Source organism: Choloepus didactylus, chromosome 12 (genome assembly GCF_015220235.1).
Source record: "Choloepus didactylus isolate mChoDid1 chromosome 12, mChoDid1.pri, whole genome shotgun sequence".
NCBI lineage: Eukaryota > Metazoa > Chordata > Mammalia > Pilosa > Megalonychidae > Choloepus > Choloepus didactylus.
This window is the reverse complement of record NC_051318.1, coordinates 88,121,838-88,136,208: the sequence shown is the minus strand read 5'-3', so window position 1 is coordinate 88,136,208 and position 14,371 is coordinate 88,121,838. Positions and strand designations below refer to the sequence as shown.

General features: G+C 36.9%; 1 protein-coding gene across 4 annotated transcripts in view; it reads left to right on the top strand.

Annotated features, from left to right (window-relative positions):
- The window catches only part of VWA8 (von Willebrand factor A domain containing 8), a 445,644-nt gene that overhangs the window by 42,970 nt on the left and 388,303 nt on the right, over window positions 1-14,371 (top strand). For all 4 annotated transcript variants that reach the window (XR_005211207.1, XR_005211206.1, XM_037800501.1 and 1 more), the window contains exons 3-4: window positions 10,062-10,192; window positions 12,947-13,057. Coding sequence is in view for 2 of the 4 variants with exons in the window: in XM_037800501.1 (XP_037656429.1) it covers window positions 10,062-10,192; window positions 12,947-13,057 (242 nt within the window). In the remaining 2 variants the exon portion in view is untranslated. The remainder of the gene's footprint in view (window positions 1-10,061; window positions 10,193-12,946; window positions 13,058-14,371) is intronic.

Here is a 14,371-nt window from a genome sequence, read left to right as displayed (position 1 = left end):
GGGTTCTGGGTTGTAGTTTGATAGTTTCAGGTATCCACCACCAGCTACCCCAATTCTTTAGAACCTAAAAAGGGTTGTCTAAAGTGTGCGTAAGAGTGCCCACCAGAGTGACCTCTCGGCTCCTTTTGGATGCTCTCTGCCACTGAAGCTTATTTCATTTCCTTTCACGTCCCCCTTTTGGTCAAGAAGATGTTCTCTGTCCCACGATGCCAGGTCTACATTCCTCCCCAGGAGTCATATTCCACGTTGCCAGGGAGATTCACTCCCCTGGGTGTCTGATCCCACGTAGTGGGGAGGGCAGTGATTTCACCTTTCAGGTTGGCTTAGCTAGAGAGACAGGGCCACATCTGAGCAACAAAGAGGCATTCGGGAGGAGGCTCTTAGGCACAACCATAGGGAGGCCTAGCCTCTCCTTTGCAGCAACCGTCTTCCCAAGGGTAAAACCTGTGGTAGAGGGCTCAACCCATCAAACCACCAGTCCCCTATGTCTGTGGTCATGTTAGCAACCATGGAGGTGGGGTAGGCGAATACCCCTGCATTCTCCACAGGCTCCTCAAGGGGGCAGTGCATCTTTTTTTTTTCCTTGTTTTTTTTTTTAACTTTCCCTTCTTTTTTAAATCAACTGTATGAAAAAAAAGTTAAAAAGAAAACAAACATACAATAAAAGAACATTTCAAAGAGACCATAACAAGGGAGTAAGAAAAAGACAACTAACCTAAGATAACTGCTTAACTTCCAACATGTTCCTACTTTACCCCAAGAAAGTTACCTAATATAGCAACATTTCTGTGAACTTGCTCCTACTATATCCATCAGAAATTAACAGACCATAGTCATTCCTGGGCATCCCCAGAACGTTAAATAGCTTATCTGTTCTTCTTGGATTATTGTTCCCCCTTCCTTAATTGCTCTCTATTGCTAGTTCCCCTACATTCTACATTATAAGCCATTTGTTAGAAACCATTCGTTTTACATTTTTCAAAGTTCACATTAGTGGTAGCATATAATATTTCTCTTTTTGTGCCTGGCTTATTTCGCTTAGCATTATGTCTTCAAGGTTCATCCATGTTGTCATATGTTTCACGAGATCGTTCCTTCTTACTGCCGCGTAGTATTCCATCGTGTGTATATACCACATTTTATTCATCCGCTCATCTGTTGAAGGACATTTGGGTTGTTTCCATCTTTTGGCAATTGTGAATAATGCTGCTATGAACATTGGCGTGCAGATATCTGTTCGTGTCACTGCTTTCCGATCTTCCGGGTATATACCGAGAAGTGCAATCGCTGGGTCGAATGGTAACTCTATATCTAGTTTTCTAAAGAACTGCCAGACTGACTTCCAGAGTGGCTGAACCATTATACAGTCCCACCAATAGTGAATAAGAGTTCCAATTTCTCCACATCCCCCTCCAGCATTTGTAGTTTCCTGTTTGTTTAATGGCAGCCATTCTAACCGGTGTTAGATGGTATCTCATTGTGGTCTTAATTTGCATCTCTCTAATAGCTAGTGAAGCTGAACATTTTTTCATGTGTTTCTTGGCCATTTGTATTTCCTCTTCAGAGAACTGTCTTTTCATATCTTTTGCCCATTTTATAATTGGGCCGACTGTACTATTGTCATTGAGTTGTAGGATTTCTTTATATATGCAAGATATCAGTCTTTTGTCAGATACATGGTTTCCAAAAATTTTTTCCCATTGAGTTGGCTGCCTCTTTACCTTTTTGAGGAATTTCTTTGAGGTGCAGAAACTTCTAAGCTTGAGGAGTTCCCATTTATCTATTTTCTCTTTTGTTTCTTGTGCTTTGGGTGTAAAGTGTAGGAAGTGGCCGCCTAATACAAGGTCTTGAAGATGTTTTCCTACATTATCTTCTAGGAATTTTATGGTACTTTCTTTTATATTGAGATCTTTGGTCCATTTTGAGTTAATTTTTGTGTAGGGGGTGAGGTAGGGGTCCTCTTTCATTCTTTTGGATATGGATATCCAACTCTCCCAGCCCCATTTGTTGAAAAGACCATTATGACTCACTTCAGTGACTTTGGGGGCCTTATCAAAGATCAGTCGGCCATAGATCTGAGGGTCTGTCTCTGAATTCTCAATTTGATTCCATTGATCTATATGTCTATCTTTGTGCCAGTACCATGCTGTTTTGGCAACTGTGGCTTTATAATAAGCTTCAAAGTCAGGGAGTGTAAGTCCTCCCACTTCGTTTTTCTTTTTTAGAGTGTCTTTAGCAATTCGAGGCATCTTCCGTTTCCAAATAAATTTGATAACTAGCTTTTCCAAGTCTGCAAAGTAGGTTGTTGGAATTTTGATTGGGATTGCATTGAATCTGTAGATGAGTTTGGGTAGAATTGACATCTTAATGACATTTAGTGTTCCTATCCATGAACATGGAATATTTTTCCATCTTTTAAGGTCCCCTTCTATTTCTTTTAGTAGAGTTATGTAGTTTTCTTTGTATAGGTCTTTTACATCTTTGGTTAAGTTGATTCCTAGGTACTTGATTTTTTTAGTTGCTATTGAAAACGGTATCTTTTTCTTGAGTGTGTCTTCAGTTTGTTCATTTCTAGCATATAGAAACATTACTGACTTACGTGCATTAATCTTGTATCCTGCTACTTTGCTAAATTTGTTTATTAGCTCTAGTAGCTGTATCGTCGATTTCTCAGGGTTTTCTAGATATAAGATCATATCATCTGCAAACAATGAGAGTTTTACTTCTTCTTTTCCAATTTGGATGCCTTTTATTTCTTTGTCTTGCCGGATTGCCCTGGCTAGCACTTCCAGCACAATGTTGAATAACAGTGGTGAAAGCGGGCATCCTTGTCTTGTTCCTGATCTTAGAGGGAAGGCTTTCAGTCTCTCTCCATTGAGTACTATGCTGGCTGTGGGTTTTTCATATATGCTCTTTATCATGTTGAGGAAGTTTCCTTCAATTCCTACCTTTTGAAGTGTTTTTATCAAAAAGGGATGTTGGATTTTGTCAAATGCTTTTTCAGCATCTATTGAGATGATCAATTGATTTTTCCCTTTTGACTTGTTAATGTGTTGTAATACATTGATTGATTTTCTTATGTTGAACCATCCTTGCATGCCTGGAATAAACCCCACTTGGTCATGGTGTATGATTTTTTTAATGTGTCTTTGGATTCGATTTGCAAGTATTTTGTTGAGGATTTTTGCATCTATATTCATTAGGGAGATTGGCCAGTAGTTTTCCTTTTTTGTAACATCTTTGCCTGGTTTTGGTATTAGATTGATGTTAGCTTCATAAAATGAGTTAGGTAGTGTTCCATTTTCTTCAATGTTTTGAAAGAGTTTGAGTAAGATTGGTGTCAGTTCTTTCTGGAAAGTTTGGTAGAATTCCCCTGTGAAGCCATCTGGCCCTGGGCATTTATTTGTGGGAAGATTTTTGATGACTGATTGGATCTCTTTGCTTGTGATGGGTTGGTTGAGGTCTTCTATTTCTTCTCTGATCAGTCTAGGTTGTTCATATGTTTCCAGGAAATTGTCCATTTCCTCTACATTATCCAGTTTGTTGCCATACAGTTGTTCATAGTATCCTCTTATAATTTTTTTAATTTCTTCAGGATCTGCAGTTATGTCACCTTTTTCATTCATTATTTTGTTTATATGGGTCTTCTCTCTTTTTGATTTTGTCAGTCTAGCTAGGGGCTTGTCAATCTTGTTGATCTTCTCAAAGAACCAACTTTTGGTGATATTTATCCTCTCTATTGTTTTTTTGTTCTCTATGTCATTTATTTCTGCTTTAATCCTTGTTATTTCTTTTCTTCTACTTGGTTTAGGATTGGTTTGCTGTTCATTTTCTAGCTTCTTCAGTTGATCCATTAGTTCTTTGATTTTGGCTCTTTCTTCCTTTTTAATATATGCGTTTAGTGCTATAAATTTCCCCCTCAGCACTGCTTTTGCTGCATCCCATAGGTTTTGGTATGTTGTGTTCTCATTTTCATTCGTCTCTATATATTTAGCAATTTCTCTTGCTATTTCTTCTTTAACCCACTGATTGTTTAGGAGTGTGTTGTTTAACCTCCAGGTATTTGTGAATTTTCTAAGTCTCTGATGGTTATTGACTTCTAATTGTATTCCATTGTGGTCAGAGAATGTGCTTTGAATAATTTCAATCTTTTTAAATTTATTGAGGCTTGTTTTTTGTCCCAGCATATGATCTATTCTGGAGAAAGTTCCATGAGCACTAGAAAAGTATGTGTATCCTGGTGATTTGGGATGTAATGTCCTGTAGATGTCTGTTAAATCTAATTCATTTATCAGATGGTTTAGGTTTTCAATTTCCTTATTGGTCTTCTGTCTGGTTGATCTATCTATAGGAGAGAGTGATGTGTTGAAGTCTCCCACAATTATTGTGGAAACATCAATTGCTTCCTTTAGTTTTGCCAGTGTTTCTCTCATGTATTTTGTGGCACCTTGGTTGGGTGCATAGACATTTACGATTGTTATTTCTTCTTGCTGAATTGCCCCTTTTATTAGTACATAGTGGCCTTCTTTGTCTCTCAAAACATCCCTGCATTTGAAGTCTATTTTATCTGAGATTAATATTGCTACACCTGCTTTCTTTTGGCTGTAGCTTGCATGAAATATTTTTTTCCATCCTTTCACTTTCAGTTTCTTTGTGTCCCTGTGTCTAAGATGAGTCTCTTGTATGCAGCATATTGATGGTTCATTTTTTTTGATCCATTCTGCGAATCTATATCTTTTAATTGGGGAGTTTAATCCATTTACATTGAACGTTATAACCGTGAAGGCATTTCTTGAATCAGCCATCTTATCCTTTGGTTTATGTTTGTCATATTTTTCCCCTCTGTCTATTAATATCCTTTATTGTACCCATACCGAATCTCTTTAGTACTGAACCTTTCTCCAAGTTTCTCTGTCCTTTCTTTGTTTCTCTGTCTGTAGGGCTCCCTTTAGTATCTCCAGTAGGGCAGGTCTCTTGTTAGCAAATTCTCTCAGCATTTGTTTGTCTGTGAAAAATTTAAGCTCTCCCTCAAATTTGAAGGAGAGCTTCGCTGGATAAAGTATTCTTGGCTGGAAATTTTTCTCACTCAGAATTTTAAATATATCGTGCCACTGCCTTCTCGCTTCCATGGTGGCTGCTGAGTAGTCACTACTTAGTCTTATGCTGTTTCCTTTGTATGTGGTGAATTGCTTTTCTCTTGCTGCTTTCAGAACTTGCTCCTTCTCTTCTGTGTTTGATAGTGTGATCAGTATATGTCTCGGAGTGGGTTTATTTGGATTTATTCTTTTTGGAGTTCTCTGAGCATTTATGATTTGTGTATTTATGTTGTTTAGAAGATTTGGGAAGTTTTCCCCAACAATTTCTTTGAATACTCTTCCTAGACCTTTACCCTTTTCTTCCCCTTCTGGGACACCAATGAGTCTTATATTTGGACGTTTGATATTATCTATCATATCCCTGAGGTCCATTTCGATTTTTTTCAATTTTTTTCCCCATTCTTTCTTTTATGCTTTCATTTTCCATTCTGTCATCTTCGAGGTCACTGATTCGTTGTTCAACTTCCTCTAGTCTTGTACTATGAGTGTCCAGAATCTTTTTAATTTGGTCAACAGTTTCTTTAATTTCCATAAGATCATCCATTTTTTTATTTAGTCTTGCAATGTCTTCTTTATGCTCTTCTAGGGTCTTCTTGATTTCCTTTATCTCCCGTACTATGGTCTCATTGTTCATCTTTAGTTCTTTGAGTAGCTGCTCTAGGTGCTGTGTCTCTTCTGGTCTTTTGATTTGGGTGCTTGGGCTTGGGTTATCCATATCGTCTGGTTTTTTCATATGCTTTATAATTTTCTGTTGTTTTTGGCCTCGTGGCATTTGCTGAACTTGATAGGGTTCTTTTAGGATTTGTAGACCAATTGAAGTCCTTATCTCTAATTTATCAGATCTACAGCTTCGTGGAGTACACTTTCTCTAACTAACCAGCAGGTGGCGTCCACGAGCCACCTGTTCTCCACAAGCCAGTTCTCCCCTGCTTAGCCTTTTTGGTGAGTGGGGGAGTGAGTCTTGTGGGGTCTAATTGGTGTACCAAGCTTGCGTGTGTAGTTGGTGTTGCCTGCCCTGTATATGGGGCATGTTTCTGGGCAGTCAGGGAGAGGGGGGTGGCTCTAACAATCAAATCTCCCTGGTGATCCTAGAGTTTTAAAGCTGCTGCAATAGTCTAATCCTTCAGTTCAGTCCTGCCACAGTTTGTCTCTGCCACTGACCCACAAGTCCTTGGTATTGGCGTATGGCTCCTGAGACTTGCAAGTGGGCCCCACTTCCAGGCTGTGCACCCCGGGTCCTCTGTTGAGGGATGACTGTGCTTTGTCACAGGTGAGTGCCGTCCTCCCAGGGAAGTTCTGGGCTGCTGGGCTGTGTAGGGAGGCTCCCAGTCTGCTGAAATGATGGCTGAATGGGGCTTTGTTAATTCACACTGCTCTACCTTCCCAACTCTGGGACAATCAGCTGAGGTTGCAGGGAAGGCTAATGTCCACGCCCAGTTTTGTGGTGTGTGCCTGTTATTTGAAGCACTTCTGTCACACTGGGTTGTCTGGGGCAGTTCTGGGCTATGGGGCTGGCGATGGGCAGGAGTGTTTCCTGTCCACCAGGATGATGGCTGTGAGCGGACACCCCCCTTTTCTTGGGAAGTTGTGTTGTTTAGTGAATTTTCTCAGCCACTGGATTATTGCGTTTTGTCTCAGAGCTCTCCTAGTTCTGCTCTTGACTTGACCTGCCCAAATAGCAAGTCTTTGAAGCTTTCTGTATTGGGCTTCTTAGAGTAATTGTTTTAGAAAAAGAAAAAAGGATTAAAAAAAAAAAACAAAACAAAAAAAAACGGGCCCTCCTCAGAGATCTAATGGGTTATTGAAATGCTAAGAGACAAAGCAACCAGGGCCATTAAGGAAAGGTCCACAGGGCAGAGAGATCAGCTTTTCTTCGGGATTTGCATATGCGCCTCAGGGCCCTTCCTCTTTCTATGTTCACCAGAACTCCAAAAATCCTCCGCTTTTATTTTGGAGTTTTTCGTGTTGTTTTTTTTCTATGCCTGTCTCCTCTCTGCTGGGCTGGCTGCTCTCAGGTTCTCTGGTGTCTGGTCTCAGTCTATCTATGGTTGGAGTTTGAATCAGTAGAATGAGTTTCCGATAAGGGCTGCCACTGCAGTTCTCCCTTCTCCTTCCCGGAGCTGACAGCCCCTCCTCCCCCGGGACTGAGCCTGGCAGGGAGGGGCTCTGGTCCCCTGGCCGCAAAAACTTACAGATTTTGCTGATCTCAGCAGTTCCACGTTTTCATGAGTGTTGTATGAAGTATGCCCAAAGTCAGATTTCTCTGTGGTGTCCAGTCCACGCAGTTCCTGGCTTTCTACCTACTTTCCTGGAGGAGTAACTAAAACATACAGCTCACCAGTCTGCCATCTTGCCCCGCCCCGATTCCCTTACTTTTTAAAGCATGGTTTTGTCTCTTGATAAAGCTAGTTTTTGGAGGTTTATCGAAGTGACATCATGTTATATGTGATTTAAACTGCAACTTAGTTTTTTCACTCAATATTGTATCTTTAAGGGTTAAACATATTGCTGAAAGGAGTAGTCCCTTTATTCAGTTTTTGTTGCTATATAATATCCCTTTGTGTGTGTTTTATCCATTCTCCCATCTCCAGTTTTGTTTTTAACAATGCTGCTGTGCACATTCAGCATGTCTCCTGATGTACAAGGGCAGGAGCTTTTCTTGAGTACCTTGGAGTGGACTTGGTGTGACAGTGTGATGTTTTAACCAGGATTTTTTCTGGTGGCATCTAGCAAGAGTTTGTCACTATCAGAGACCATTTATTAGGTATCTCATGGTACATTTGACTTCTGTACTATATATTTTTTATGAGATGGAAAATATGTTGTCTTCAGGAATGCACGAAAGGAGTTTGAATACATTTCTTTTTATGTAGACATTAAGCTGGTTTTTGTCTAAAACATTTAACAATTCTTAATGGATTCCTTGAGGCTTTCTATCTTTGTGTAAGGAATTGGTTATGTCTGTCTTATTCTATCAAAGTAATTATTTTCCAGAATGTAGAAATCCAAATGGATGTAAAACAATTTGTCAGAGACCTGAGGACAATTAAAAAAATCTAATTCTTATTTTCTCTCTTTCGTTTGTTTTAGTGAAACTTTCAGCTGTGGTAAATTGTTAGCCATCGGTAGTTTTTAGATTTCAGTATTAACTATTTGATGCTATATACCAGACTTTCCTTTTTAAATAGTGCCTTTGGATGAGCTTGAGTAATATACTGGAGAATTAGTTATAAATACACATATATATACAAACACAAACATATATGATATATTGGAGGTGAGATAAGGGATGAAGTAAGCTTTATCATTGCTAGTTTTTTGGTTGAGTTGAAAATTGTACGAGAAAGGCTGCTCTCCAGCAAATATGATAACAAAAGTTGATGAATTCATGACAGAAAAAATGTGTAGGCCCGTTTGCTATATTACATTAGTTCCTGGTGATATTACATAACTTTCTGCTAGTTGTTAAAAGAGGGCTTGTCTCTCTGTCAGCTAAGGAGTGGTTGAGGGTCAGTCAGGAGCACGTCTCAAAACTCGTGTTCATACGGCAAGATTAAGTTATTAGTGCTGTAACTGAACTCCCCAAATAGGTTTACTGCTTAATGTTGAAATACTGTGTAAACTATTGTTTAAAAGTAAAAAGTCCTACACAGACTATAAGTACTTTAAGGGCAGGCACTCACTCTTGTTTATTTTTGTTTCTCTGATGCCTGGCAGGATGTGGGTTCTCAATACGTGCTTGGTAAATGTAATATGCTTATTAAAACACTGTTGGAAAATTGTTGAAAGTGTTCTGAAAAGTGTTGCAGTGTATTTATTCTGAGTATATTAGTATTGTACCTCCGTAAGGAGTAGAAACAGAACTTTGCCTAGACTACTGAATTTTAGAAAAACAGTTTACCTTCTTAGTGGTTTTTAAGACTTAGTTCCACAATGGTACTGCAATGCCACTGTGTGAACTTCCTTGGGAATTGTTAAAATGTAAGGGAGAAAATGAAGGGAACTTATGATTAATTTAATTTTCCCTTAGCCATAGAAAATTGTGTGTTTAGTAGCCTACCAATATGAAGATTAGAGGCGTTAAGGGGAAAATCATATGTATTGTTATAATCTTGTTTCTTGTTAAATCTACAACAATCCAGGAAAGAAAGCATTTGGTAGTAGGTATGTCTCTTTTTTTTTCCACCAAATTAATTGTATTAATTTAAACATGTTAGAAAATATTTAGGCAGAAGATAAGCAGATTGATGGGTGATTTAATAGTAGCCCTGGAGGGGTATTGTATAGAGCATTTTCTATTCCTGAAAGAGTTGGTGTGAAAAATAGACTTGAACTCTAAATTCTCTAAGGGTGTTGGTGATGGTAGTACAGTATTGTGTACGTAATTAATACCACTGAATTGTATACTTGAAAATGGTTACAATGGGAACTCTTGAGTTGTATATCTATTACTACAATAAAAAGTTTACAAAAATATTCTAAATTCTAAAGAAGTCATTTAGGTCTTCACCAAACTTTCTGACTTGTGAAATTTGGAGAGCCTACAACCCATTGCTACCTTAAGTTATGATATAGTTTTCTCCTAAAATTTAAAGACTGTGATAAGCATTAATTGTCTAGGTCATGTTCCCTTTTTTAGAACAAAGAGAATGGTCTATAAAATTGTGATAAAGTAATGATACCAGTTCTTCAAGTCACCCTTGAAAATCACTTTCATTACTTTAGTGACACAGGTGTTTTTCACCTATTCTTCCAAACTTTTATGTGTGTGATTATGTGACTCTTTGTGATTTTATAAACTTTGTTCTGCTTTAACATTGGTAATATTGCTTTATTGTAAACAGTGTGAAAGTCTGCAGATGACTATATCATTTTTAAAATATAATAAGCTCGCTGTATTGTTTGAAAATTTGTGTAAGTAATAGTCTAATTTGCATTTCATTATATCTTTTTCCCCCTTTCAAGTTTCAGACTCTCTGGCTCAAGCTGTAGTTCATCATCTAAGATGGATAATGCAGAAAGATCTTTTGGGACAAGATGTCTTTCTAATAGGACCTCCTGGGCCTCTTCGACGCTCTATTGCTATGCAGTACTTGGTGAGCAATGAATTCCTGTGAATTTGTAAGAATCTTTACTGTGATAAGCTATGTTGTAAAATAAAGAAATTGAAGATTAAGAATTTGCAAAAATATCAGGATGAGTTATTACTTTAAAAATATTAATATCAAAGGATGATTTGTTTATAAGGAGTTTGCCTTTCATAGCTTTAGCAAAGTTTTTAGTAAGTCTTCCACTTCTGTTTATAAGATATTTGCCTTTCGTAGCTTTAGCAAAGTTTTTAGTAAGTCCTCCACTTCTAGTAGAAAAGAAATACTAATTCAGGCAATGAGCAGCAGATAGAATCAGCTACTCTGAGATTAAAAAACAAAACTTAGTTTTATATTACTTAGGGAAAATTCTCTTATTTTAGGTCCACATTTTTAAAAAGGCAACCAGTCAATTCTCTTCAGTTTGATATTATGCCGTCTTTAAGGGGAACTTAAGGTTTATGCTTTAGGTGCTGTCCTTTTTTTTTTTTTTTAATTGAATTTTTAAATGGATGAGGAAAGTGAAGTTCAGAGTAGTTAAAGAATTCACTCAAGCTTTATCTGGCTAGTAAATGTTGAAGTTGGACTTCAAATCCCATGTCGTTTCCCATTTCTGACCGGTTATCCTCTCAAATGTTTGAATTTTTGGAAACCATTTGAAATAGTCAAATCTCAACCCAAATAAAAAATTTACCAGATTTTTCTACTACTTTGTTGGCATTAATAGGCATTGCTTTTATGATTCGAGGAAGAATGCTATCAGTTGAAGTTGTTTTGTTCCAAAGGTACTTTTTAGGATAAAGAGAAGAAACTTGTTTACAGCTTCCTTGTATAGTCTGGTATTAAAGAGTTGATTTCTATGTTGTTGAAATCTTGTTCATTTACTCTTCTGTTTCTGTGATGAGTTTATTTTGATACTTTAAAAATCGTGTAGAACAGGAATGAGGGGCTAGGAGATTATAGGAGGCCTATAATTAGTTCAAAAAGTGCATCATAAATCAATAAATGTGAAGCCTGAACCTTAAAAATAAAAAAGACTTTAAATTGTGACCCACAGCTCGAGCAGCTACTAGCTGTGAAAATACATAGGATAAGGAAACTCAATACTAGACTAAACTGCCTTGCCTGGGGCTGTGGTGAGCAGTCTTGCCATTGCATGTAAGATGCTTATCAAGGGCCCGAGCAGGTAAGGTCTTTAAAGGCAGAAATTTGGACAAGCCTGCTGGACCCATGAGAAATTAAATAGAAACACTTTATTTTATATTTAACTCTTATGAATGATTTTGGTAGATAGTTAAAAAAACCTCAAAAGACCTCTGCTGCCACCTCCATCTGCTGCTCCTGGTGCTGCTTGTGTTCTGGTTCGTACATCTTTTGTGAAGTAACAGCTGAGGAGAATTTGGGGCTTGTCATGGCTGATGAAGAGTCCAAGGACACTGTCAGCACTGAGGACAGTGGTCACATTGCTTTGAAGATGGCAGTTCAGGGTGTTACCGTGGTGCAGATTAGCAATAAGAGGCATACATTGCTTTGTCAATCCATGGAAGTCTATCATGAGTGACAGGGCTTTTCGGTAAGACTCTGCCAATCAATGAAACAGACATGAAGGTACTATTGATGTGTTCCAGAAGCAAGAAGCAGGGGTCTGCTAAAAGAGAACCTGCTACTGTGAGCCAAAATTGTCCTTCCATAGACAATTCACTCTTGATGAGAAAACTGGTTTAGTATCACTGCATCTGCACCATAGTGTAGCTTTTCTTGTTTTCTCCATTTAAAAATTTTTCTTTCTTCCCATGTATACTTAAAAGTATGGGTTCATGGTAACAGGCTTTTTAAAAAAAAAAAAAAAAAACAAACCCTAAATGCCAATAATATACTTTCATCAACATCAAATAGAGATGCAGTAGGGGAAAAAACTCATTCTATGAAAATATCCCTTTTCTCCAATAACAGCATATTCATTCAACTTTTACCTTTTATTCTAGTAAATTACTTTTCTCTCCCATTTCATAAAAAATACCATATGCCTTATTTGATTGGGGAATGTCATTGTTTTTTGTTTCTAATTCATCATTTTAAGATATAAATCAAGGGTAATTAAAAAACCCTTTTTGTACAAGCCTTTTTATTCCATGTAGGGAGACATGACTTTTAATGATGGATAAATTACTCCAAAAGAAATGGATTTTGGATGGTTTCCCTTTAAAATCAATGATATTTTGGTGAAATAAACTATCATTTTTTTTTAACCAGCAGCTATGCATGTGATGTATGTCTCTTCTGTTGGGACCTTACTCTTTATTTACATTATTTTCACATTTGGTAGAATGCCTAACATATTTTAGACACTTAGTAAATGTTGGTCAATGGAATAAATTAATTTAAATCACCTCTCATTAAAAGGGTGACTATTACTTACAGAAATAGCCTTAGTTTGTAGGGAAAACCAGTAGTAATAATGCCAAATTATCACTCATGATATTGGAAAAGAATTCTACGTGATGCATTAAGGTTTTTAAGATCTAATTTTGACTATTATTGCACAAGTAGTAATTCTAGGTGCAATAAAAGTAGAACTATGAGCAGATATGTACATATTTTGATTAATGATAAATTTGTTCCATTTATTTCAAAGCTGAGGTGCAAAAGATTGTAATCCAGAATTACATTTAAAATGCTTTCCTCTTGGGTAGTGGCATTGTTAGATAACTTGGACCACATCATACATTTATTTTTGGAATAATTTTGCTCTCTTCTCTACAGGAGCTGACCAAACGGGAGGTTGAATACATTGCCCTGTCAAGGGACACCACTGAAACTGACCTCAAACAGCGTAGAGAGATCCGTGCTGGCACGGCTTTTTACATTGATCAGGCAAGTTTTTATCACACTCTAGCACTTGACTGTTCTCACAGGGTCTTTATGAAATTGATTTTTAAAGTAGAAAGAGAGTAGCTCATGTAATAGTGAAAGATGGGGGCACTGTGTTCTCTAGACAGATTTAATTTAGTCTTTTTGGTTTCCCTATTCTTAAAAATATCTTATTTGTTAAGTGCTAAATGAGAAACCCTAGATGAACTTAATGGTTCTAAAATGTTAGCTAAAGATCAGTATGCTGACTTCCTAAATTTTCAACTGCTTCCTACTTCTTGCCTGGAGAAATCTGATTTTTTAGAAGAATTAAGGGAATTTTAATATACAAAATTCTCTAGTACATTTTTTAATGTATTCTTGATTTACAGGACAATTAGGTAAATGTGTGTTAAATGTAATGAAACAGAATATTTATTGCCAGGAACTACAACTTTGTAGGGGTGGGGAGAGGGTCTTAGATGCAGATTACCAACTATAATCATATTTTATGCTTATCTTATAATGAAATTCATTATAATTTTTTCAACTATATTGCTTAAAATACTGAATATTATTCTTAATTAGGAACACCTAGTGGAAAAAAGGACAGGACTATAAATAAAAATTCTTAGAGAAATGACTTCAAATGCCAAATTTGTGAAAGATGCTTGACCTTCTTGATTACAAAAATAAAAATTCAAACAATAGCAAGTCACAATTTTTCTCCCACCCCTTGGATTGGCAGAGATTAATTAACAAATTTGCTAATATCCAGTGTTGATGAGGAAAAAGGGATGAGGAAACAGCATTATACTGTTGATGAGAGCATAAATATTTGCATAAAATTGGGCAGTATCTATCAAAAGAAAAAAAATTGCATAATACATTTAGATCCAGTAGTTTTGCGCTTAGCAATTTTTTCTTACAAATATGTTCATAGAAAGCAAACAAATTATCCATACAGGGATGTTTATTGTAGTGTTGTTTAACATTGTGTAAAACTATAAATGAAAACTGTAATGATGGGCATGTAGGATACTGATTAAATAAATAATGATATGTAGAATTCTCTGTAATTATTAAGAAGCATGAGATTAACTTATATGTACTGATATGTAAAGAAGTGCAGATATAGACAAGCAGAATATATAGTATGATCCCATTTGTGGTAGAAAGAAAAAACAAATGCATAAATTGAAAATTTTCAGAAGGGTCACAAGAACCAATTAATAGAGCTTATCTCTGCATAAGTGTGACTTGGAGTCTGGAGTGGATTAGGGAAGGGATTTGATTTATTCTTTAAATGTGAAGCTTTTGCCACGAGCACACTATTAC